Source organism: Anopheles moucheti, chromosome 3 (assembly GCF_943734755.1).
Source record: "Anopheles moucheti chromosome 3, idAnoMoucSN_F20_07, whole genome shotgun sequence".
Taxonomy (NCBI): Eukaryota; Metazoa; Arthropoda; class Insecta; order Diptera; family Culicidae; genus Anopheles; species Anopheles moucheti.
This window is the reverse complement of record NC_069141.1, coordinates 86642464-86667397: the sequence shown is the minus strand read 5'-3', so window position 1 is coordinate 86667397 and position 24934 is coordinate 86642464. Positions and strand designations below refer to the sequence as shown.

The following is a 24934-nucleotide window of genomic DNA, read 5'->3' as shown; positions in this document are numbered from 1 at the left end:
AAAAAAAAACCAGATCCCACGTTTCCGTTTGTTAAATATTGTCAATGCAGTCCATCACGAACCATTGCCTCTTACGCATTCATATTGTTTCGTTTAGTTAATACATTTTCGTCAACACCAATTAACAGCTTATGGTGGCTTTAGTGTTCAAAATGTATCTTTATGTCGTGCGACCGTTGTTCATAGCGCCACCGTGTAATCAAGCGAAAGTGATGTGTAAGGACAGTGTCTTCTTTGTTTTAAGTGATTATTATTCATGGATTATAATGTCATTGGCTGGTCAAGGTAAGTTTATCGCAATACAATGTAGCATCGATCGCTTGCGGTAATAGTTTGGGATAGTGTGGGATAAATCTGTTTTAGATTCGTGAATCTGAGTGAATGCCCATGAACCATGAATCTTGAGGATTAATGGAACTCTTGAGATTCGACTCCTAATTTGAATGATTCCTCACTCAAGAAGCATATAAACAACTCTCCTCAAAAGAATCATTAACCACAACACTATTCTACACAAAACATCTAAACTGATATTCTCAACACTGAACGCTCTGCATTACATTGGTTTCGAACTCAACTGCCGTTTCCGGAATCGGTTCAAAAAATATAAGTCCGACATTTGCAGTTATCAAAGGTTCGAGGTTCAAAAGATTACTGACACTATACAAAGCTTGCTCTTCAAGTACACTGCTTCCAGTTTGATAGTCGAGAAACATTTGTACAGAGGCCAGAGATACATTCAGCTTTGCAGCTTTGCGTTCAGCATCGAGAAAGTCACATTAAAGAGCAATTGCTCACCTGGTGTTCATGCCTTTAACTGTTTTTGGTATTGTTGTTTTAAATTTTTGTTGTTGGGTAATATTACTACCACGTTGTGCATGTGAAAACAACCATCCCCCCGATAAGAGAATCTAATCTTACCCGATGCTTCTAATCTTAGTAACAACACGTTGCTGAACTTAATTAACAGCAGCAATGCAAAAAAAACATATAGCGAAGAGATTTAGTAAAAAATGATGCACTATCAATCATGGCGTGCGCGTACACCTTTGAAGATCATTAAGCGCTGAGCGCTTGACAAGCGTGAACGTATAACGATCATCGAGCGCTAGGCCTCGTGTGGTAAAAGTGCCGAATCATGATGAAGGTCAAACTACTTGTCGCGTTTGTTCCACGTAAAGGTATTTTCATACCAAACTGTTGGTTGATCTTGTTGCTGACTCACGCTACTTCGAATAATCGAAGAATTTCATGATTTTAATATTTTGTTTATTTCATAAAGCATTTTGTCAGGAATACTGGTCACATGCTGCACTGTGAGCACAATTTATGTTTAATTTCGCTTCTTTTTCGCATTTACCGAAACGTTCTTTTTCGAACGTCCACCACACAGCAGCTTAAACAGAAGATAGAAAAACAGAACCGGAACACCGATTATTGTAGCGATCACATCGATTCCGTGGTACTGCAGGAAGCCCAACTCCTGGCCGGCCGATTTTAAATGCACCGCTCCGTGGTGCCGAATGACGTACTCTACCCAATACACGGCCAGGTCGAGTGGTTCTTGCGGTTGATCTCGGTACCGAGCCGAAATGCTTTGGGCCACGGTTTTGTACTTCGTATCGCCCAGGATCTGATTGATTGCACTCGAGAGACGATCCTCGGATATTTCCTGGTAGGGTAACAGCAGCCCGAAGCCAGTACGTTCCGCTTTGGCCATGTTTAGGTACTGATCGCCAAACACCGGAATTCCAATCACGGGCACTCCATGATACATTGACTCGGTCGTACTGAGCAGTCCACCGTGCGTAATGAACAGTCGCACATTCGGGTGGGCCAGTATGTCGTCCTGTGGCCACCATGCCTTTACGATCACATTTTCCGGTCGGTTTGGTAACGTTTCATCTTCCCACTTCCAAAGCACGGTTTGCTTCAGCTTGGCAAAGACGCGCAATATCGCTTCACGCTTTTCCACCGGCAGTTGACTGCTCTGAATGTTGGAACCCATCGAAAAGTAAATCACACCGTTCGGAGCATTATCCAGCAACTTCTGGATGTCTTCCGGCAGCGGGTTCGGTTTGCGATTGACGTGCATTCCACCGACCTCGATCATGTTTGGTACGTACGGACGCGGATAGCTAAGACTGAAGTGATTATTCAACAGTGCCAGCGATACGGCGTGGCGACGTAAATATTCTAATGGTGGTTTTGGATCGGGAAACGCCGCTTCATACATTGCACTTTGTACCGGAAAATCCAGAATGTGTCCAAGAACACTGTCCATAATGGTCATCAACATGTTACCGATCCGCTGTATAAATGACATCTGATCGGTAAAGCTCAGAAACGGATGAGGTACGTAAGATATCGGGGATGGCGTTCCGACCATATCATTCGTCCAACGGGATGCTCCGAACGTGGACAGAACAACGCATGGAGCTTTGAAGTGATGTGCAAAACCTGTGCCAAAAGATTCGTTTAATCAGTAAAAATTCTCAAATATTCAGTGCGTTCATTTAAGCTACCTAGATGCGCATCATTCAAGAAGCTTTCCATGATGACTAGATCAAACTTTTCGTTCGATTCGATCAGTTTCTTCACGTTCGGGTGCAGAAGCGTGTAGTTGGTGAGCATTTGTCCAAATTTGTTCGTCATCGTAATGCTCTCCCATACGCTTTGATCGGCCATTTCGAAAAGATTTGGTACGAGATCTAAAAGTAACGTTTGAATTGTTACAACATGCAAAATTACAAAACAATGTACTTACCCTTGACGATATCTACACTTCCGCTTATATCTATATCACGGTAATTTTTTAACGGTTTCTTCTGAGGGAAAGCGTTGATAACAGTCATCTGTGGGCAGAAAGTATAGTAACCAATCTTACAGATCACAATCCGTATTCACACAGCTGATAAAGCACTTGCTACACCTTGAAGGAACGCTTACCTCATGTCCACGTCTTGCCAGCTCTTTCGTTAGCGCCGATCCGACAATGAAGTGGGACCGGGCGGACGTTGGTAAGATGGCCAAAATCTTAGCCCCTTCAACCGAGCCAGCATAAAGCATGGCCAGCAACGCTATCACACTTGTCCACTTTATCTTCATGGTTTGCGTTGTGTACAAGGTCACCTCGTTAAAAAAAAAGTTACGTAAGCCACCAGAACTCCCGACCGTATTGGTACGCGGCACAATTGCAAATGAATGATTCGATATTTTTTGTTTGCCGTTGGAGGTGTCGTATGAATCTTCCTCTACAAGTAGCAGCATTATCTCATCACTCTTGAGCGGCAAAACTAACACTCTTCTAACGCTGTACGCATGTGTGAGTAGAACAACGTTGTGCGGAATTTGTCTACATATTTGTTCCAAAATTCCAAACAAACTATTAATCAGCGATGAACATTGAACCTATCCGTTAGGTAGGGCAAGAATATTCAATTCGACTAGTTAACACTAATCACGCAAGCAAATTCAAGTGAGATTTATCTGTTGCAACACAATACTTCTGTTAGCAATATACTTTTTTAACTACAATATCTTTTTTAAACATAAGATTTCGTTTTAATTTTTATTTGATACTGTTCATCCGTACAGCGGAGCTTCCCTAGCATTTTACGCAGGCTTGCTAGATTGTTTTCTAATCGTCAGTGAGCTTGTGTGTGTGAGAGTCCGCAGTTATGCGTATAAGAGAGGGGTTGTAAAGAGAGCTTAAATCAAACTCAATGATGGCTCAGGTACCCTTTCCGAACTCACGCATGATAAGATTGCGCCACTAGACAGACGGTTCTCACACGTGCGCGATCCTGGTAGACGACTAGTTTGTACTAATAAATGACGGCGAGCAGTTCAGTTTTCGGGAACGTGCGCTCAAAATCATTCGCGAGATAAGGGGTTATTTGGGTGACATCTTCTCCCTGACCCGGAACTAGAATTCGTTTGTGCACGAACTAGAAATTATGCACGGAATTAGGAATGGCGTTTTCCTGGCAGTGCTAGCCTTAAGTTTATTCGGATGCATTACGCCACCAACGGATGCGGCCCGAATTCTTGGCATATTACCTTCCGACGGACGATCCCATTACATCATTGGTGCTGGTCTAATGAGAGCATTACTTCACGCAGGTCACGATGTGACCATCGTGAGTCCGTATGCTACGCCGGATACACCACCTGGCCGTCACCGTGACATTCTACTGCCAGAGTTAGGCGAACCGCTGGATGAAGCCAAACAGAATCACTTCGAACTCAAGAACTCATCGAACCTGATGGTGTTATATATGGTGTACAATGAGTGTGGACCTCTGCCCTCGCAAGCCATCCTGAACCATCCAAAGATGATTGAGCTGATGGAATCCGGTGAACGGTTTGATGCGGTCATCGTAGAGTCATTCGCAACTGAGGTACTTTACGGATTGGCGGAACATTTTGGTGGCCATCTGATCGTGTTCGCTACATTCGGTGCATCAATGTGGACAAGCGAACTCGTCGGTACACCGTACCCGTACTCGTACATACCGCACACCTTCCTTAGCTTTACGAACGAAATGTCCTTCTGGCAGCGCTTTGCGAACGCGGTGGTGGGACATGTCGACAAGCTGTACTATCGCTGCGTGTTTCTTCCCAAACAAGAAGCCATGTTTCAACGGTACTTCCCGAACGCGAAGCTCACCTTCCAACAGACGCTTGAAAGTGTCCGGTTGGTGTTCGTTAATCAACACTTCAGTCTCAGCTATCCACATCCGTATGCTCCGAACATGGTTGAGATCGGAGGCATACAGATTCAACCGCCAAAGAAACTTCCTGTTGACATCCAACAGTACCTGGACGAATCTTCCGAAGGTGTTATCTACTTCTCGATGGGTTCTATTCTTAAGGGACGAAACTTCCCGGAAGAAAAACGTGCCGCTTTCGTAAATGTGTTCCGTGGACTGAAGGAGAACGTAATCTGGAAGTACGAGAACGATAGTCTTCCGGACAAACCGCCAAATGTGCTGATCAAGTCGTGGATGCCACAAAGCGACATTCTTGCTCATCCGAAGGTGAAACTGTTTATCACACACGGTGGCCTGCTCGGGACTACCGAGGGACTTTACCACGGTGTACCAATGGTCGGTATTCCAATATTTGGAGATCAGGAGCTCAATTTGGCTCGTGCAGAGCACGCCGGGTATGGTGTGAAGCTTGCCTACGAGACACTGAACGAGGAGACGATCTCGGCCGCCATCCAGAAGGTGCTCACTGATCCTTCTTTTACCGAGCGTGCCAAACTCATATCCGAACGCTACCGTGATCAACCGCTCGGACCGGCCAAAACTGCGGTCTACTGGGTTGAGTACGTATTGCGTCACGGTGGTGCTCCACAGCTTCAATCCCCGTCCGTACGGTTGTCCTTCATCGAATACAATTTGCTGGACGTATACGCAGTGATGGTCGCGATTGCCTTATCAGTGTTAATTGGCATGGGTGCGGCATTCAAGGCACTGCTGAGACGTTTGGGAATCGTCAAACGAGTGCTCCATGATAGTAAAGGAAGCAAGAAACGTCAATAATAAGAAGAAACACAGTTACCAAAAACAAATACAACCTAAACGCCATTTTGACGATGTGCCATAGATGCGAAAAAAATACAATACCTCTTGTTGAGATAAAACACAAAAGGAATCTATCTACATGATTAGATTATTAGCAGTGAACAGTGAGGCCTTACGCCTTAGTTTCAGCGCAGACATTCGATACACAGACGTGATGTTGATAAGCATAAACTTGATGGATTGCGATTGTCAGAGGGCAACGAATTCTACCACGTGCCGTGAAGATACTAGTTGAGATACTCGAAAAACGGTCCAAGTAAAGCTAAGATAACAACGATCATATATTATAACAACCAGTTATTTTGAGCCCTAACTACTAACGGCTGCCTAATGCTTAATGTAGACGATTCCTCTTATTCGAATCGAACGTTCAATAATATTCAACACTCAAGTTCTATTAAAAAAGGGGGGATTAATCTTTCTACTGTTTCAGTAAAAGTTGAAGTAGATTGATGTAAATGTTAGCTCTAGACCGTATTCGATCGTCGAGGGACGTCTGAATTGACGAATTTGGTAAAATCTAACATAGACCGACTGCCAGTTTTCATATACGGCATTTTCAAGACAGCGAGTGTAATGCGGATTGCATACATGTTAGGCGTTAAAGTATTATCTCACAGACGCATTATGCAGTTAAGGACGGATTAGCTGTTTGATCCGCTATTCAAATAGACCATTATTTGCATATTTTACATTGAATGTTATTGTAGAAGTATCTCAAAGGATCTTACCCATAGCCAGCAAGATGAAGAACAACTTGTAACTGAAGGAATTAAAACTGAAATTTTTGCATAGCATGACCGGCAACAGCACATGAACTTCAAGTTTTGTTTCACGGTCAAGATCGTAAACAAGCTACGCAAACCAGTCTTGGGGTACGACACAATTGGGAATAAATGATTGTTTATTTCTGTTGGAGGTGTCACATGGATCTTCCTCTTCAAGTAGCAACATTATTTCATCACTCTTGAACGGCAGAACTAACACTCTTCTAACGCTGTACGCATGTGTGAGTAGAAACACGCTTAGCCACATATTTGTTCCAAAATTCCAAACAAATTATCAATCCGCGATGTTGAACGTTGAACCTATTCGTTAGATAGGGCATGGATGTTCTTTTCGTCTAGTGAACAATTATCGTGCAATTCCATATCAGCTGTTAATTCCCACATCACGAAATTGGGAATTTTAAATCTAATGGCGGGCAATATTGAATTATCACACAATCTTAGTGATGATTTTTCAAACTATTCCTGTATTACTTAGACTAGTCTAACAAAGCGATAAACTGTCCAACGGAACTCTAGAAGAAAGAGGTGTGCTCATACATTTTTATCCACATATGCAATTTTCCGTAGCTTTTCAAACGAATGTTGAACAAATGGCCCAATGTTTTCGTAACATTTCAGTCGCTCAGCACGAGATAAGAGACCTATCCCAGCATCAACCCCTGCATCATCCACGTCAAGTTCAATGGCGATTGAACGACCGCTTCAATGAACGTGATCAGCCTGAAAGTCTGCTGTTTAGCGCTTGATTAAAACGCTTTAAGTTGTGGGTTAAATGACAGACAAACACTACATCTTTCGTTAACGTGTCGTGGATCGCCCGTTAAAAATAGGAATCTATCGCCGCCGTTGTTTGGCCGGTGCTGCTTTGGGAAGGGCACCATTTGGTTTCAGAAGCTTTTCCGCCCATCGTGCATTTGCGAACATGACCATTTACGAGGGTGCATTGTCATTGGCATTGTTTGGCTTAACATGTGTAAACAAACAAATATAGATCGTCGTCAGTAGCCATCTGCCGGTATATGTGCATGCACCGGGAACGTGATGTAGCGTAGAGTGAAGCTTTACTAGCATTTTACGCAGGCTTGCTAGATTGTTTTCTATTCGTAAGTGTGTTCGAGAGAGTCTGCAATGTATGCGTACAAGAGAGGGGTTGAAAAGAGAGTTCCAATCAAACTCAACGATGGCACAGGTACCCTTTTCCAACTCACGCATGATAAGATTGCGCCACTAGCTAGAAGGTTCTCACCCGAGCGCGATCCTGGTAGACGACTAGTTTGTACTAATAAACGGCGGCGAGCAGTTCGGTTTTCGGGAACGTGCGCTCAAAATCGTTACGTATAGTGTCATTCGCGAGATAAGGGGTTATTTGGGTGACATCTTCTCCCTGACCCGGAACTAGAATTCGCCTATGGAGTACAGGCGTATGTTGCCCCTAGCAGTGCTAGGCCTGCTTTTACTGGGATGTAGTGCTCCACCAACGGATGCGGCCCGAATTCTTGGCATATTACCTTCTGTCGGACGGTCGCATTACATCATTGGGGCTGGTCTTATGAAAGCGCTACTTGACGCAGGTCACGATGTGACCATCGTCAGCCCGTACGCAATGAAAGATGCGCCATCTGGCCGTCACCGTGATATTCTACTGCCGGAACTAGCCGCCGCGCACGACGTAACTGGGCCGAATCTCTTCGAATACAAGAACGCACCGAACCTGATGGTGTTATATCTGGTGTACAATGAGTTTGGCCCTCTTTCATCGCAAGGTGTGCTGGAGCATCCGAAGATGATTGAGCTGATGAAGTCTGGTGAACGGTTTGACGCGGTCATTGTGGAGTCGTTTGCGAGCGAGGTACTCTACGGTTTGGCGGAACATTTTGGTGGCCATCTGTTTGTGTTCTCTCCATTCGGGGCATCAATGTGGACAAGCGAACTCGTCGGTACACCGTACCCGTACTCGTACATACCGCACACCTTCCTTAGCTTTACGAACGAAATGTCCTTCTGGCAGCGCTTTGCGAACGCGGTGGTGGGACATGTCGACAAGCTGTACTATCGCTGCGTGTTTCTTCCCAAACAAGAAGCCATGTTTCAACGGTACTTCCCGAACGCGAAGCTCACCTTCCAACAGACGCTTGAAAGTGTCCGGTTGGCGTTTGTTAATCAACACTTCAGTCTCAGCTATCCACATCCGTATGCTCCGAACATGGTTGAGATCGGAGGCATACAGATTCAACCGTCAAAGAAACTTCCTGTTGACATCCAACAGTACATTGATGAAGCTACCGAAGGTGTTATCTACTTCTCGATGGGTTCCATGTTAAAGGGACGAAACTTTCCAGAAGAAAAGCGTGCTGCTTTCGTAAATGTGTTCCGTGGACTGAAGGAGAACGTCATCTGGAAGTACGAGAACGATAGTCTTCCGGACAAACCGCCAAATGTGCTGATCAAGTCGTGGATGCCACAAAGCGACGTTCTTGCTCATCCGAAGGTGAAACTGTTTATCACACACGGTGGCCTGCTCGGGACTACCGAGGGACTTTACCACGGTGTACCAATGGTCGGTATTCCAATTTACGGCGATCAGGAGCTAAATTTGGCTCGTGCAGAGCACGCCGGGTATGGTGTGAAGCTTGCCTACGAGACACTGAACGAGGAGACGATCTCGGCCGCCATCCAGAAGGTGCTCACTGATCCTTCTTTTACCGAGCGTGCCAAACTCATCTCCGAACGCTACCGTGATCAACCGCTCGGACCGGCCAAAACTGCGGTCTACTGGGTTGAGTACGTATTGCGTCACGGTGGTGCTCCACAGCTTCAATCCCCGTCCGTACGGTTGTCCTTCATCGAATACAATCTGCTGGACGTATACGCAGTGATGGTCGCGATTGCTTTATCAGTGTTAATTGGCATGGGTGCGGCATTCAAGGCACTGCTGAGACGGTTGGGAATCGTCAATCGAGTGCGCCATGCTAACAAGGGAAGCAAGAAAAATCAGTAATAAGAAGAAACGCAGACAGCAAATACAAAAACACCAATTTGACGATGTGCCATAGAAGCCAAAGACAAGGATTGCGACAAAATAGTAAAGGATCTACCAAAAATCCACACGATTAGATTATTACAAATGAGACTTTACGCTCGTCTGTTTCAGCGCAACATTTGACATACCAGCCGTATGCTTAATGATGATAAGCGTAAACATGATGGATTGCGATGAAGAAATTCTACCGCACGCCGAGAGGGTGCTAGTTCAAATGCCCACAAAATGGTTTGGCATAGTGTGGCTAAGATAACAACGGATGTGATATGTATACGCGATAAGAACGTGCGTGTATTCCGTGACACTTGTTACTTTTTCGAATTGAATGTGATTGAATAAATATTTAACAATACAATCTCGCCTATGACTGTAAATATAAGCTAACGACTTTCGTAAATACACCCACAGACCATGCGCAGTGTATAGAAATAATATAATCATTCGTGCTTAATACTTAGTCAGATTTTTCCAATAATGATGCTTCCTACTCGTTATAAAGAGATCCAATTACATACAAACGTTCATAACTGTGACAATATTCCCAATCTCTATCCCAACTAATGAGTTATGCATATAGTAGCTGTATGTGATGCAACGAGACACCTTGGTCTATTGATAACTGTTCATTGATCTACAATTGAGTTTAAATGATACAATGTAAAATGATCAATTTGTCACTTCGCATTTGTAAAACGTCGACAAGTATCATTTGTTTTCTCGTATGTGCCGGCACCGTTGATACGAACAATGCTTTTACAGCAACAATTAGCTTTTACATCAACAACCTTTTTTGCCGCTGTGCTGATGGGTATCGGCGTGTACTTGCTAAATGATTTAACGATCGGTTGTTGAACGTTGAGTTCTGCTAGTTTTCGTAATATTCGTCAGCAAAACTTCGTACCATGTGCGCGTACCTACATTTTTTTTAATGTAGAACATAACAACGCTTTTTAATGTTTTTATAAGCATAAAAGGAGTTGTTTGCGCCATCTATGGGCAAAAAAACGAACATAGCGCTGCTGTCAATTTCAATACAATGCGAGTGTAATACAAATTGCATACACGTTAGGCGCAAAAGCTTATATGTTCGATACAGATACATTATGCTCTACACATTGCGGCTCAAAGGTCAGGGTCAATTTTGCTGTTGGAACAGCAGATTAAATTGTACGTTATTTACATATTTATTTTGAATACATTGTGAAAGGAAAAAGAGACAAACTCTAATCCAGGATGCACACGTACCGCATCACTAACGCTTAAGTTTCTTAAACTAGTTCAGACTAACTTTTAAAATCAATAAAACACTACAAATCTATCCTGGGGCGGTCCAATGGCTTGTTGGTAGTGGGGCCAGTCTTCATAGTGTGAAAAAAATCATATCCATGAGCTTCCAAACAGCAATTTTCAAATTTGTTCCAGTTCCAGTTAAATTTATTAAATGTTGGTCACATACTGTGAGTGCACTGTGAGCACAATTTATGTTTAATTTCGCTTCTTTTTCGCATTTACCGAAACGTTCTTTCTCGAACGTCCACCACACAGCAGCTTAAACAGAAGATAGAAAAACAGAACCGGAACACCGATTATTGTAGCGATCACATCGATTCCGTGGTACTGCAGGAAGCCCAACTCCTGGCCGGCCGATTTTAAATGCACCGCTCCGTGGTGCCGAATGACGTACTCTACCCAATACACGGCCAGGTCGAGTGGTTCTTGCGGTTGATCTCGGTACCGAGCCGAAATGCTTTGGGCCACGGTTTTGTACTTCGTATCGCCCAGGATCTGATTGATTGCACTCGAGAGACGATCCTCGGATATTTCCTGGTAGGGTAACAGCAGCCCGAAGCCAGTACGTTCCGCTTTGGCCATGTTTAGGTACTGATCGCCAAACACCGGAATTCCAATCACGGGCACTCCATGATACATTGACTCGGTCGTACTGAGCAGTCCACCGTGCGTAATGAACAGTCGCACATTCGGGTGGGCCAGTATGTCGTCCTGTGGCCACCATGCCTTTACGATCACATTTTCCGGTCGGTTTGGTAACGTTTCATCTTCCCACTTCCAAAGCACGGTTTGCTTCAGCTTGGCAAAGACGCGCAATATCGCTTCACGCTTTTCCACCGGCAGTTGACTGCTCTGAATGTTGGAACCCATCGAAAAGTAAATCACACCGTTCGGAGCATTATCCAGCAACTTCTGGATGTCTTCCGGCAGCGGGTTCGGTTTGCGATTGACGTGCATTCCACCGACCTCGATCATGTTTGGTACGTACGGACGCGGATAGCTAAGACTGAAGTGATTGTTCAACAGTGCCAGCGATACGGCGTGGCGACGTAAATATTCTAGTGGTGGTTTTGGATCGGGAAACGCCGCTTCATACATTGCACTTTGCACCGGGTAACTCAGAATATGTCCAAGAACACTGTCCATAATGGCCATCAACATGTTGCTGATCCGCTGTACAAATGACATCCGGTCGGTAAAGCTCAGAAACGGATGAGGTACGTAAGATATCGGGGATGGCGTTCCGACCATATCATTCGTCCAACGGGATGCTCCGAACGTGGACAGAACAACGCATGGAGCTTTGAAGTGATGTGCAAAACCTGTGCCAAAAGATTCGTTTAATCAGTAAAAATTCTCAAATATTCAGTGCGTTCACTAAAGCTACCTAGATGCGCATCATTCAAGAAGCTTTCCATGATGACTAGATCAAACTTTTCGTTCGATTCGATCAGTTTCTTCACGTTCGGGTGCAGAAGCGTGTAGTTGGTGAGCATTTGTCCAAACTTGTACGGCATCATTATACTTTCCCACCTACTTCTATTGGCCGCATCCAAAAAATTCGGTACAAGACCTAAAATTTACCGTCAAATTACATTAACCGCTTCTAAAACCAACTCTAAGCACTTACCCTTGATAACATCTGCAGATCCGCTTACATCTACATCACGGTAATTTTTTAACGGCTTCTTCTGAGGGAAAGTGTTGATAACAGTCATCTGTGGGCAGAAAATATAGCATAACTCTTATAAATCTTCCAATTTGTTCCATTCGAATCAATCATACGGCTGATAAACACCTTGACTGAACGCTTACCTCATGTCCACGTCTTGCCAGCTCTTTCGTTAGCGCCGATCCGACAATGTAGTGTGACCGGGCGGACGTTGGAAAGATCGCCAAAATCTTTGCCCCTTCAACTGGTCCGATAATGATGCATGCACATAGCATGGCTAGCAACGCCACCGTAACCGCCCACGTTATCCCCATGGTTTGTTTAACGGGCAAGGTCGTCGTGTTAAACAAGTTACGCAAGCCACCAAAATAAACTACCGACTATGTGCGCGGCACAATTGAAAATGAATGAAATTGAATGTAATTTTTTGGGGCTATTCTTTTTTCTCTCCAAGCGGTGTTATCAGATAAGGTTGAATTGCGATATGGCTAAAGAACGAAATAAATGCACTCGCGGTCTTGAGGGGAAACGACCCAATAATGGATTTGGAAATCAGCTGTTACGAAGAGTTTATAAAGAATTGTGTTATTGAATATGATAAAGTAGTGTTGTGTGTCAACTGCACAAATCTGCTATGTCATTTTAAAAACAATGAAACAATGATTTTTCACACTTGAACAGCAATTGAAGAAAATTCAACTTTCAAGGAAATCGGTGTTAAGGCTTGAGTTATACCGTTAAAAAAGCCATCTGGAAAAGCACAAATCATAACCATGCTATACAGTGTTGTTGTCGGCTTCCTCGAAATGAGCATCTAAGCTGAGCAAATCATCACTGCGGTTTCGTATTAATTTTTGTATTATGTCATTATTATTATTAAGTGTTTAATTTTGCGCACAAATTTTTTTCGAAGCGTTTTCAGGTTCGACACCGTGTATACACACCTTCAGTCATGGCTTTACCTACGCACTCACGCTCACTGTTATGCACCTGATGCTATCTGGGCTTCTTTCCCGTGTAGCACACCTGGTCGTTTCATGCATTGGCATCGAAAAAGCAGCCCATTTTGTTCGCACACTTACGCGTGCGTAGGTGTCCGTAGGCTTTTGATCGCGGTTGCGTTCGTTTCCATGGTTTCTAAATTTATCACGGAATTACCCCAGGTGTGTGGTTATGCTTACCCGAGACCCTCGAACACGCTGCAAACAGGAAATTATCCGACGTAGGCAGCGAGAAAAAGTGAATTTAAAAACTGTTTTGAGCTTATATTAATGAAAGTGCCCGTGTGCTCCGTGTGTATACCACCGAGTGGTTCTAGTTGCACTGAGGAAGGTGTGCTAAAAAGAAAACTACACTTATTCACTGATCAAAACCCTGGAGATCGCTTTTTTGGCAATGGCTTTTTGATATGCTGCGAGCCGCAGAAACGCGTGATTATGTGTGAGTGCGCATAAAGTGTGATGTTGCGGTGTATGCATGTGGATTGTCGCCTGGTGACGTCGGCAAATGGATGTTGTAAACAAATTTTGCATAATGTTACGACGAGTAGAATGATTCTAGGAATTAAATGCGTATGTGCGTATGATCTCGCGGTCAACAAAACTGCCGCCACCACTATAAGCAATGAGCGGCGCTTAAACGACGGTCCCATGGGTCCATTTACTTTTTGGACCACCTCTAGAGCATATTTATATCTTACCATTACCCAAATTCTTTTTGTTGTAATGATTTTTCTTTGCATTATGAACAAAACCCAATATTTTTTTCGAACAAAGTACGTTTTTGCTCCACAAACTGTATAGATATTTTTCGGAACGTTATCAGCAAGTCCGCAAGTACTCCATTGATAATAGCACATTATTACCTATCTGTTATCGTTCTGCACACAATCATGGGTGGTGATTCAACGTTTGATAAGTGACATATTGCAATCAATTCTAAAACGTAAAGTCAACAATTACTGTATCACCTGTACTGTGAACCTGCGTCCTACTTGCTTAGCGAACATTTTCTCCTCTTTTTTAAATTCTTATCTTGGCAAATAAAATGCCTCGTCCCGGCCAGAGCGAGTGATAGACACCCAAAGCCACCACGTTTCTTATCAAGACTAGTGAGTCTTCTGCAGCTTATTTACAGCTCCTCAACTCTGGCACCGAGTTGCTTCCGATGGCTGGTTATTTTTTATCTTCCCTTTTCCACTTAAAAGCATGTGAATGATCGGCTGTTTGCTATAGAACGGCTTATTAGACATATCTTTATCGCGTAGCCAGATATGGCAAATTCAAACCTTGCAGCGAGGGTCCGAGTCTAGACGAGATTCTAGGCATTTTACTGACCACAAGATCATGAAGCTGCATAACACTCATTGGTAGATCTCGTGGCAATGGCGTAATCACGTTTAAAATAAACTTGCATCCCATGCATAAACTTGTATGTTAATGTAGTCGGGGAAAGGCGACCGTTTCTGTTGATAAACTCACGCAAATCCATTTTATAACACGTGGCGAATGAAGTATACACGTTTTAATTACCATGACTTGCGTTGCCCATAGCAACATAATTTTAACTAACGTATGATGCTTCTAAATTGAAAGTACAAAGTGTTCAGCATTGTAAAATTAAATTAAAAGGGTGTCACGTGTAGTAACAGATCTGTTACCATGCGGTTGAGTTGTGTCGGTGTCATACATCTTACCTGTATGGTTTGGCATATCATCATATAACGGTTGTACGCTCATCGATTGCATCTTATCAGCACCTAACGCATTCAACATTGGTCGGATGGTGTTTTTTTTTTCGTTTCTGTTATTGTTCCGATACGCATCAATCGTACGGGCAATCGTGCCCTCTCATCAGTTAGCATTCGCAATGAGATAGACCACGCTATCCGGTTTTATTTTTGTGAGTGCGTCACTTGGAAGCATTCTTGTCGCTGATTATTTCATTTGCCTGCACGATTTTACTTATTCGACGGTACAGCCGATTCGAATTCTCGGTCTGCTGCAGGAGTCGCTCCAAACTGCACGCAGTCGAGTTCCGTCGTCTACAAAAATCCAATTAAATATATATTCATTAACACTAGTAAATCCTCGGTTAATCTCTTAAACACCCGTGGGTATATTGTTGCTTATGTTTGCCGAATGACTGACGTTTATGTTGATGAGGCGTATCTCTTAGAATGGCGCTGAACATTAAACAGGAGTACTCAATAAGCAGACGGGTATAGGCGAGATCATCCACGCCACGCAATGTCATGCTTCGTTTCTTCTCTCAACGACTGTGTGATCGGTGTAATTGAAATATCTCTGACAAATCATAGACTCAACATCAGCGGCTGACCGCAATCTGAACAATCTTTGTTTTGTTGTTGAGACTGCGATCTTCGTCAGCTGGTTTTGATGAAACATTTCTGTTCAAGGTTTTGCGTGCGGTGATCTCGATTTTTCAGCAAAGCATTAACAAAATAACTGTCCGATGCGGTGAGCGAAAAACATAAAAACACGCAAATACCTTTCGGCTACGGGTAGATTCACCCCCCAGTTTTGGTAACAATGTAAAGCATCCCCTTCGGACAGAGAAGGGTGACTGCCCTTCAAACAACGGCTGTAAAATTTGCATTAAAATGAGGTTCATTCTCAGCATCAGCCTCGAAATGTGTTTATTTCAATAGTTTTTGAACACAACATGAACGGCCGGCGCAACAACGTAAAACAATCTGGTTGGCGATCCTGCAACTTGGCGGTTGTGAGGGCGTAGCACTAGCGCTACCAAGAGACTGCAACTACTATTAGAAGCTACTACAGTTCCGGAACCAACCATGTATGCAAAGCGCAACAGTTGGACATATACAATTACTTGCTATTCATCAATTTACTATTGTTTTAATTAACTTATCCCCCCACTGGTGTGGCACTGTGTGAGCAAACAAGTCGAATGCAGTTGGGGGAGAAAGCACCCATCAGCAATAGAGATTATATGCGAAAGACTACAGCCAGACAGAAGGCTAAACACACATCATCTGACTGCATAATACTGGGAAATTGAAAGTTGAAAGATTTCATTTTCGATCTGCAGTGCGTAGTGGGCATGTAGTGTTTACTATTTAAGGACAAATTGAACCAGCAAACATCGTTAATTTCGGAAAATATTAAGTATTTAGTAATCTGCTCGTAATCAAACCAGTAATCAACGTATGAATATGTTTATAATCATTATTATATACACTCTTTGAAGCGCAGCATTAGACGACGTAGGGCGTAGGGCATTAGTCATTGGTGATAACGTTTTCTTTTAAGATACCTTGCAATGTAGAGATTACTATTTAAGTGAGCATAGAACGGCAACGTATACTATGGCAATATCTAACAACTAATTGATTACACAAAAAAACCGAAAGCTATCAGCACAATACCCCAATTGGAAGAGAAAAAGGGAAAGTTCTCCAAGTTCTTGCACTTGCTTGGGGTTGGGTGTGAGTGCGAGATTATTTTGTGTCTACTATAATTTGCATTCCCACTCCAGATACCTACCAGATATCATCGAAGCGACCGACCCACATTGCAAGTGAGATAAGAAAAACAAACCACAATTACCCTACCCTTAATGCTCGTTGAGGTAGATGTGCAGTGAAACAAGTGTGTGTGTACCAAACCGAATTAAAAGACGACAAAGGGGAAATTGCGCCTTTTGGAAAGTGTGAGATGAAGGTTCATTGCTACACTCGGAATATGGTGTAGATGTGTTTCGCTGCATGCAACAGTGTGAAACGTTTGATCACAAACCCACCACCGGAAGCGCACGGTTTAGCATAACACGGCCCGATCGCCGCACTGATCTTTCCAGCTTCAATGAGAGCGGAAGCAGATGCGTCATAGCGCAAAACAATGTCGTCGGATAGGATACACCGGTAAGTGCGTAAAGAAAGTGCTGCAACACGCAACGTTCCGATGCAATTGCATGGTGTGTGGTGGGCACGGCATAGACAATAGGGTGCACCGAGCAGGTCACACCTGCATCCACAGCCATTTGCTCATGGTTGTTTTTTCTCCCTTGAATTCCAGTGCCGCTAAAGATGGACTGTTGGATGTGCTCCGTGAGGCGACCCGTTCGGAGGCAAATGCTAAGGATGTGGACGGAATGACTCCGGTTCTATGGGCCGCATTTGAGGGACATTTCGATGCACTTAAGCTGTTGGTGGTCCGTGGGTAAGTCCTCACTAAGTAGGCTATTGCTGTGTCAAACTGGAGCGTATTTTGAGATCCTAACGCTCTATACCTCTACATACCTCCTACTACGCAGCGGAGACCCTGACAAGTCCGATCAGTTTGGGAATACCGCGCTACACCTGGCATCGGCAAAAGGACATATGCAGTGCGTAGATTTCCTGGTACAATTCGGCGTAAACATTTACGCACTCGATATCGATCACCACAGTGCGCAGGACCTGGCGGCCATTAACAATCGCGATAAGATATTGCGCTACCTTGATGCTGCTGCGGCAAATTTAGAATCGAATGATAGGTACGGGGAACGCATGGTTTTGCGCGCAAGTTGCATTTGATGATTAAGTTCGTTTAATTGTTGTAGAAAAAAGGCTCACGAATTTCGCGAACAGGCAAAGAAGAAGAGCGAAAAGCGGGCCCGCGAATTTGCGACCCGCCAGCAGAAGCTCGAGCGAGATCAGGACACGAGCTTACGGATTCGTCCACACAGGCCATCTAATATGTTGCAGGCGCTGAAGCACAAACTGTGGTCCGGAAGCCAGGGAAACCTAGCGCAGGGACAATCAAGAATAGTCAACGAAGCATCGCAGGCAGCACTGGGCACGACCAAATTCAGTGCTCTGGTTGGAGGGACGGTACGTGGTGGCGGGGCTGTAAAAAAGCGTGCAGATGCGATGAAAATACGGCAGCAGATGGAAAATGGAGGTAAGCAGCACGGCGTAATGTTGCTTCACCATTCATACGTGTCATTTGGTTGGAAATTTCCTTTCATGCGCAAGATTTCAAAATTGGCGAAATGGAATCAAACGGCAAACGGAGCGTTCGCTCGATACAGGGTCTCAGACGCGACTCGGAGATACTATACGTCGGAACATACAGCTCTAATGATGAATCAAACGCGTCCGAACGACGTGGTAAGCTGCAGGATGTATTCGACGTAGATCCTACTAATGGGCAGGATAATGACGACGCGGACGAGGACAGCAATAGCGGTGCGAGTGGAAAATTCGGTACCATTTCGCGTTCGCTTAGTCAGCCCGATTTCCTTGCAACTACAGTTACCACCGACGAAATAACGGAGGACGTTCTTCTGCAACGACCTTCCGGCCTGTTCAATCGACCATCCTTCGGCAATCTAGCCTTTCCGTACGTAACGATGTTTTGTCAAGTAGCAAACATCAGCTAACCTGTCCACTTCTTTTTTCCTCTCTTCAACAGCCGATCTGTGTCCAACGTACTCGCACAGCTAGGTAATGAGCAGTCCTCCACGAGTGCCTCATCTGAAGGCTCGATAAAGGCAAAAGCTACAAAAGCGATCAAACCAAGATCGCAGCTTGTCATCTCTGACTCCGATTCAGATATGGAAAGTTCGGATAACGATGAAAATGATGATTCGATTGCTATTTTACGGTTCCTATCAGCGTTCAAGTTAGAGGATTACTACCCTGTGTGAGTATTCGGCGTAAGGTATGGGACACATTACGTTGGGCGTTCATTAATTGGGCGGATTGTTTTTAGTTTCCAGAAGAATGAGATCGACATGGAAACGCTCATGATGCTGACCGAAAACGATGTCAAGTCATTGGGTCTTCCGCTCGGTCCGTATCGTCGGCTTTGTAATGCAATTCAGGAAAGAAGGGAAGCAATGACCACCCCTGGTTCGATAAGCGACAGTCGTCTGTAGTACTTTTACTCGTGTACAGTGTATAATAACTGGATAGCAGCATGCTGCTGCCCATGTAAATTATTACGAAATTTGATGGAAATATTACGTATCAAAATCTAAAAATTGAACTACCATGTTTTAAAGCATTAATGAACATCATCCGGACTTGACATAGATGCGTCGCGTTAATATGGTCTTACCAGAGACATTGTACAGACCTAGGAAATCACAAGCAGCACGGGAAAAAGGTTTTCACTCAATGATCTTAAATCGATAAGTCGTATGGTTAAAACTAGAACCGTGGAAAAGGAATTAACACAGGCAATTTTTGTGGCCTTGGTGGCCTTTTTTTGTGGCTGGATGCGTACTGCTAGCGACGGCTAAATAAAGGCAAAGAAACCCAGAAATGGCAGGCCTAGACCTCTTGAGGTTGTTGTGCCCATCAAGAATATGTTTGATCACTTCAGGATCACCAGTTTGGGGAATCTTTCGGATGATGGTTGCATCCGAACTTACACGCTCGGTGGTTTGATAAATAAGGATTAGTTTATTCATCGTCCTTTTTGTTCGTTGATCTTATTCCTGAACAGTTCTTGTCGGCTCTTGCCATTTATGCGACTGGCTCCGGTATTTCTTCGTAATACTCCAGTTTTGTTAGAAGGCCTTATGGTTTTAGCTTATTTTGTAACATCTAAGAAGACCATGTGGGTTTAGTTTGTTCTGTAATAATTTACTCGTTCGGTGGCCGTATACCGTTTACCCTATCCTATACGTAATAATTCAATCGTAATCGTAATCAAGCGTACTCTCTGTTTCGCTTTTCTCAATTTTTAGGAATACTAGCATGCTCGCACAGAAATCTGTTCGCGTTTGTAACGAGAAGCTTCCATGAAGCTTCAGTCGAATTTAATCGTGATGAGAGCTAGTCGCTTGTTGTCCTTGCTGCCTAGGTGTTGTTCGTGATGCTCTGGACAGCACTAGCAATCTCATCGAAACAGTCTTCATTTTCCCATTCTTTGTCCGCAATGAAAACGACGCGTTCCTTGCGTTGAGCAAATTTTTTAAGTAGCACTTTGATGTTCTGATCGCTATAAAGTGCCTTCGAAACCACAAAGACAAAGTAACAATTCTGGGCTTCTAGCTTTTGAAGAACGTGACGCATATATTCCGGATTATCGCCGAATACGAGTGAAGAGCAAATTGGTACGCATATTCTGAAGTTGCCGGTGATTCCGGTGTCGTCGTTCCATAGGACTGCTTGAAACTGCAAGTAGCCAGCAATACAATCACACAACATTCCATCACGTTGGTCACCGTCATTGTTTTTAAATAGAACTGCACATCCCTCCGATGGACCGCTCATGTTCACGGCAACATGTTCTGACATGATAGCTTTCCGGTGTAAAATATAAGCAGGGGCTATGTAAAAACAAGAGACGAAAAAGATTATAAGTTTGCGTTTTGCATTATACAGGTTGTGCAGGGTGTGGGTACAACAGGGCCACTGCTAACAGGTATTTTCAGATAAGGGGCGCGAATTTTACGATAACCACCCGAATCAAATAAAAAGGGGAAACGGATCGTGTTGATCTAATACACACAAGTGCACTGTGATATTGCACCTTTGAAGACGGAACGTTTTTCCAGAAAATTGCCCGTGGAATATTTCACAATTCAGGCACTAAACATTGTACAAACGTTAAATGAGCAAACCTGAACCTACTTACAAACTTAAAACACAGTTATTCAACTTATTTCTTCGATTGCCTGTATTTTCACTCTGCTGCAAAGTGTATGAATATAGAATGTCGGTTATCCAGAGCAAATTGACGTTTCTTGTCATGAGAGAACAGTTCCTGGCCGTGCGTTTACACGACGATTATAACCGTGCGTTTAGACGACGATTATGCGATGCGATGTTTTAATATTATTTTTTTAGCAATGGAAAGCGACAACACAACACCCAATCGTTCTAAATTGGACAGTTTGTGTGTGTTTTTAGCGTTAGGCCGTCTCCACATGGGCCGCGTTTTCCGCGGTACCGCGGAAAACGCGTATAACCTGTATGCCACCTCGCCGCGCTCGGCTGCCATATCTCCGCGGCAGGCTGTCAATCTCCGCGGCAGACTGTCAAACAGGCGCGGAAACGCGGCTTTGTTCAAGATGGAAGATGCGGCGAAGTGGCATACAAATTATACGCGTTTTCCGCGGTACCGCGGAAAACGCGGCCCATGTGGAGACGGCCTTACGCACAAACTTACCAATTTAGAACAATTGGGTGTTGTGTTGTCGCTTTCCATTGCTAAAAAAAATAATTTTAAAACATTTTTAAGAAAACATTAGGCCTCCTCCACATGGGCCGCGGCCGCCGCGGTACCGCGGAAAACGCGTATGCCACTTGGCCGCGGTCGCCTGCCAAATCTCCGCGGCAGGCTGTCTTTCTCCGCGGCAGGCTGTCAATCTCCGCGGCAGACTGTCAAACAGGCGCGGAAACGCGGCTTTGTTCAAGATGGACAAGTCTGCGGAACCGTTCACATCCGCGGAAATTGACAGCTTGCCGCGGAGAATGACAGCCTGCCGCGGAGATTTGGCAGGCGACCGCGGCCAAGTGGCATACAAGTTATACGCGTTTTCCGCGGTACCGCGGCGGCCGCGGCCCATGTGGAGGAGGCCTAAGGTAATTATCAAAATATTTTAATCCACAAATACATACCACTGCTAAAATAATCCGATGTTGCAACTGCCTGTTCACAATTAAAGGGTACCAGAGCTATTATCGATTTTGACAGTAGCGATTAATTTTTCGGAGCAAAAAATTAATTTTTCGGAGAAAAATTCATTTTTCGGGGAAAAAAATTAATTTTTCTGGCAAAAAAAATAATTTTTCTGCCAAAAAAATAATTATAATCGTCGTGTAAACGCGCGGTTATAATCGTCGTGTAAACGCACGGTATTATTGTACAGTCTGACTTTTGCAAACAAGTCAATAAACACAACACAAAGTTTGTTTTCCCTATTTCGATGATTTTTACCGATTTATTAAAAAATTACTTATTTAAACAACAGAACATGTCCGATAGCGGTAATATAAAGGTATGTAGGGACGTGTCCACTTTACAAATTATCTCACAATTTCGCTACGCGCAGATGGAGTTTGCAGTACAAATCCGTGGAGTCGGATGTGTGGAAGCGATAAGGAACGCACTATCCGGCGTCGGAACAGTGACGATTGATGCTGACAGAGGAAGTGTGCTGATCGAAACATCACTGCCGTGGCTGGAGATCGACAAACGCATCGAAGCAACAGGACGGCGAGTCGTACTGACGGGATTCGGAGGTACCGGGTTTTCTTCCAATCGAGTTGATCCAGATTGTGATGAGTTGCTAATCCGCATTCTTCTACAGGACAATCAGCGGTTGCGATGGTTGAGCATGGAAATGAATCAACTAACGTGCGTGGTGTTGTTCGATTTTGTTCCATCTCGAATGTTGCCGGTCAAAAAGGGGCCGTTGTTGACGGAACAATCGATGGGTTGACCTCAAACGGTAGCTATCAACTGAATGTGCACGAGTGTGGAGATATTTCGGAAGGATGTCAGTCGGTAGGCGATGTGCTTGATTCCAACAATATAACTTCGGATGCGAGTGGACGAGCTACGGTACGGTTTGTTAACCATCGTCTCGAGGTAAGCGATCTTATCGGACGTTCGGTAGTGATCGCTGAGACTGACAGTACAGAACACTTGCACCGGCTGAGCTGTGGAATTATCGCACGGTCGGCAGGCATCTTTGAGAACTATAAAAAGATTTGCGCGTGTGACGGGACGACGATCTGGGATGAGCGCAACAAATCGAGCCCGGTAAATAGTAAGGACCGTTAAGAATGAAAGATTTGAATTGCTTGCACGATTCGTTCTCCTTCTTTTGTGCGACGTTGCCTGTACCATAAGCTCGGGCCAACTGAGGAGCTTACTTCGATGCTCATATGCCGGTCATCAATCAACTATTAATCGGGTGGGGAATAAAATTCCAAACGGCAACGCTTGTTGGTGTTGCAGCGAAGTGATGTGATACTTAAATTCTTGTTTCATGTAATGGGTACAACCATGAGTTTTTGTTTTGAATAAAGCTTTACCCCAACGGGCTCAGTCTTCTAGCACGATCGTACTACTATCGCAAACCTTCAGCTGGGCAATTTGAGCCCGACACAGCTGCTTATAGTTTAGCACATAATCATTACATTTGGCTGGCGCAGAAATGGCAATGGTTGAATGTACGCCGAGCATCTCCAAATCCCGTTCCAACGGTAAAAGGGCGGTTAACAACTCGATCGTTCTGATAAACTGATGCTTCTTCACACTGTACGTCATTTCACCGATCGTTTGCTTGTACCAGACGGAATACGTCCCCAGTATGGTTTCGTTGGCGGTGCAGACTTCACGTGCAAACAGTAACAACAGTTTCATGTCACTCATCAATTCCATTTCCACCACCGAGCGGAACATATCTTTGAGAAAGTTTTTCAACAATTTGTCTTCCGATTCTCCATCCTGCGCCATCACGTGCAACAGGTAGAGTGCGTATTTAAGCGAAAATGAACAGGATTTTTTGCTGAAATCTTTTAACACACTTAAAAAGTATGTTTTATCGTGGACTAAATCTACGATCAGGCATCCTAAAACTGTACCACGGAGTGTTTTCATTTCATCACGCCACTGTACCTGTTTTCCGAGAGCTTCATCTAAACTATCGAACGTATCACCAGCTGCTAGCAGTAAATGTAAATGTTCCACTGTTACCTTTTGCAGCTCATCAGGTAACAAATGTGGCTTTAGCGCATGCAAATAACAGCGAGGAATTACGTCCGGTGTTTCCTTCAAATCGATCAGCAATGCGCGAAAACTTTCATTCAAGAGGTTGGTGAGAGTGTGCGACTGAACATTTTCTGCAATTTGAACATTTTCATGAGCAAAAGCAATGTAGACCAACAATAATGATTCGTCGTACCTTGATAAGCGTACCTAATGATGTGAGCAAGAAGCTTGTATTCAGTTTCCAGAAGATCATTCATTATCTGTTGCATTAGATCGTTTGTATCTAGGCTGTGAATAGGACACACGAAGTACAGTTGAAGGTAACATTAAGAAAACTAATACTGACCTTAGCATATACTCGCTCGCTGTTAGAATGTTTGCTTCCTGCAACAAACTCAAAACCCGTGCACTTCCTATATTCCATTCCTGGCGCAAGAACGCTTCCTTCAGGGTTTCCTGTGCATGCAAAGCAAGCGCAATAAAGATCGGTTGCTCAGAATCATCAATGGTAACATTACCTTTTCCTTGTAACCTAAATGTGTGAGCTGTCCGCGATACTCTGCCTCGTATGGTAAATCGAGCATAGCGGTGCGACGTTTCGTTTCCTATGGCGACCAATCGAATAAGGTTTTTTTTTACACACAAGAGCATATGCAGCATACGATCCGGAGGATTGCTATACTACCTTTACCAAGTGTTGTATCGTGCCGTATTCCATTTTTGAATTATTTATTTCCCAAAACGCAAAAGCGAACATCTCCCAACGCACTCGTTTTCAAAACTTACAACGTCTGGGAAACTGTCACAACAAAACCCTTCGCCCTTCAAACAAACCCTCTTGCCTA

The 24934-nt window shown here is 44.0% G+C and overlaps 7 protein-coding genes across 10 annotated transcripts; 4 read left to right on the top strand and 3 right to left on the bottom strand.

Annotated features, from left to right (window-relative positions):
• Positions 1-1296: 1296 nt before the first annotated feature.
• On the bottom strand, positions 1297-3172 carry LOC128303633 (UDP-glycosyltransferase UGT5-like). The gene is made up of 4 exons (XM_053040642.1): positions 2950-3172; positions 2768-2855; positions 2526-2711; positions 1297-2460 (listed from the first exon to the last, which is right to left on the bottom strand). Exons 1-4 carry the CDS (start codon positions 3106-3108, stop codon positions 1334-1336), a joined length of 1560 nt encoding a protein of 519 aa, XP_052896602.1. The 5' UTR covers positions 3109-3172; the 3' UTR covers positions 1297-1333.
• Positions 3173-3959: 787 nt separating this feature from the next.
• On the top strand, positions 3960-5552 carry LOC128303081 (UDP-glycosyltransferase UGT5-like). Its single transcript, XM_053039935.1, has one exon. The coding sequence runs from the start codon at positions 3960-3962 to the stop codon at positions 5550-5552; it is 1593 nt and encodes a 530-aa protein (XP_052895895.1).
• Positions 5553-7686: 2134 nt separating this feature from the next.
• Positions 7687-9774, top strand: LOC128305644 (UDP-glycosyltransferase UGT5-like). Its single transcript, XM_053043198.1, has one exon. The coding sequence runs from the start codon at positions 7794-7796 to the stop codon at positions 9381-9383; it is 1590 nt and encodes a 529-aa protein (XP_052899158.1). The 5' UTR covers positions 7687-7793; the 3' UTR covers positions 9384-9774.
• A 1084-nt stretch (positions 9775-10858) lies between these two features.
• LOC128305645 (UDP-glycosyltransferase UGT5-like) lies at positions 10859-12838 on the bottom strand. The gene is made up of 4 exons (XM_053043199.1): positions 12531-12838; positions 12346-12433; positions 12103-12288; positions 10859-12037 (listed from the first exon to the last, which is right to left on the bottom strand). The coding sequence occupies exons 1-4, from the start codon at positions 12699-12701 to the stop codon at positions 10911-10913; spliced, it is 1572 nt and encodes a 523-aa protein (XP_052899159.1). The 5' UTR covers positions 12702-12838; the 3' UTR covers positions 10859-10910.
• A 624-nt stretch (positions 12839-13462) lies between these two features.
• On the top strand, positions 13463-19849 carry LOC128305646 (pre-mRNA splicing regulator USH1G). 4 transcript variants are annotated; one of them, XM_053043200.1, is made up of 8 exons: positions 13463-13550; positions 16909-17293; positions 17448-17591; positions 17686-17907; positions 17974-18314; positions 18389-18755; positions 18828-19058; positions 19128-19849. In XM_053043200.1, the coding sequence occupies exons 2-8, from the start codon at positions 17271-17273 to the stop codon at positions 19291-19293; spliced, it is 1494 nt and encodes a 497-aa protein (XP_052899160.1). In that variant the 5' UTR covers positions 13463-13550; positions 16909-17270; the 3' UTR covers positions 19294-19849. The 4 variants fall into 4 exon arrangements, with proteins under 4 accessions (XP_052899160.1, XP_052899163.1, XP_052899164.1 ...); XM_053043203.1 differs by lacking the exon at positions 13463-13550 and adding an exon at positions 13584-13609; XM_053043204.1 differs by lacking the exon at positions 13463-13550 and adding an exon at positions 13701-13719.
• Positions 19850-22246: 2397 nt separating this feature from the next.
• On the top strand, positions 22247-23214 carry LOC128301839 (copper chaperone for superoxide dismutase). Its single transcript, XM_053038478.1, has 3 exons — positions 22247-22368; positions 22423-22612; positions 22681-23214. Exons 1-3 carry the CDS (start codon positions 22297-22299, stop codon positions 23154-23156), a joined length of 738 nt encoding a protein of 245 aa, XP_052894438.1. The 5' UTR covers positions 22247-22296; the 3' UTR covers positions 23157-23214.
• Positions 23215-23406: 192 nt separating this feature from the next.
• LOC128301838 (uncharacterized) lies at positions 23407-24847 on the bottom strand. The gene is made up of 5 exons (XM_053038477.1): positions 24775-24847; positions 24608-24694; positions 24436-24545; positions 24283-24377; positions 23407-24220 (listed from the first exon to the last, which is right to left on the bottom strand). The coding sequence occupies exons 1-5, from the start codon at positions 24844-24846 to the stop codon at positions 23421-23423; spliced, it is 1164 nt and encodes a 387-aa protein (XP_052894437.1). The 5' UTR covers position 24847; the 3' UTR covers positions 23407-23420.
• Positions 24848-24934: the final 87 nt, after the last annotated feature.

Coding starts and splice junctions, on each gene's coding strand:
- LOC128303633 (XM_053040642.1), bottom strand. CDS start 3,108: ATGAAGATAAAGTGGACAAGTGTGATAGCGTTGCTGGCCATGCTTTAT. Junction 2,856..2,949: donor TGGCAAGACGTGGACATGAG/GTAAGCGTTCCT, acceptor TTCTGCCCACAG/ATGACTGTTATCAACGCTTT. Junction 2,712..2,767: donor AAGTGTAGATATCGTCAAGG/GTAAGTACATTG, acceptor CGTTACTTTTAG/ATCTCGTACCAAATCTTTTC.
- LOC128303081 (XM_053039935.1), top strand. CDS start 3,960: ATGCACGGAATTAGGAATGGCGTTTTCCTGGCAGTGCTAGCCTTAAGT.
- LOC128305644 (XM_053043198.1), top strand. CDS start 7,794: ATGGAGTACAGGCGTATGTTGCCCCTAGCAGTGCTAGGCCTGCTTTTA.
- LOC128305645 (XM_053043199.1), bottom strand. CDS start 12,701: ATGGGGATAACGTGGGCGGTTACGGTGGCGTTGCTAGCCATGCTATGT. Junction 12,434..12,530: donor TGGCAAGACGTGGACATGAG/GTAAGCGTTCAG, acceptor TTCTGCCCACAG/ATGACTGTTATCAACACTTT. Junction 12,038..12,102: donor CTTGAATGATGCGCATCTAG/GTAGCTTTAGTG, acceptor CTTTTGGCACAG/GTTTTGCACATCACTTCAAA.
- LOC128305646 (XM_053043200.1), top strand. CDS start 17,271: ATGTCGTCGGATAGGATACACCG. Junction 17,294..17,447: donor TCGTCGGATAGGATACACCG/GTAAGTGCGTAA, acceptor CTTGAATTCCAG/TGCCGCTAAAGATGGACTGT. Junction 17,592..17,685: donor AAGCTGTTGGTGGTCCGTGG/GTAAGTCCTCAC, acceptor CCTACTACGCAG/CGGAGACCCTGACAAGTCCG.
- LOC128301839 (XM_053038478.1), top strand. CDS start 22,297: ATGATTTTTACCGATTTATTAAAAAATTACTTATTTAAACAACAGAAC. Junction 22,369..22,422: donor CCGATAGCGGTAATATAAAG/GTATGTAGGGAC, acceptor CGCTACGCGCAG/ATGGAGTTTGCAGTACAAAT. Junction 22,613..22,680: donor CGTACTGACGGGATTCGGAG/GTACCGGGTTTT, acceptor ATTCTTCTACAG/GACAATCAGCGGTTGCGATG.
- LOC128301838 (XM_053038477.1), bottom strand. CDS start 24,846: ATGTTCGCTTTTGCGTTTTGGGAAATAAATAATTCAAAAATGGAATAC. Junction 24,378..24,435: donor GCGAGCGAGTATATGCTAAG/GTCAGTATTAGT, acceptor TCCTATTCACAG/CCTAGATACAAACGATCTAA. Junction 24,221..24,282: donor CATTAGGTACGCTTATCAAG/GTACGACGAATC, acceptor TTCAAATTGCAG/AAAATGTTCAGTCGCACACT.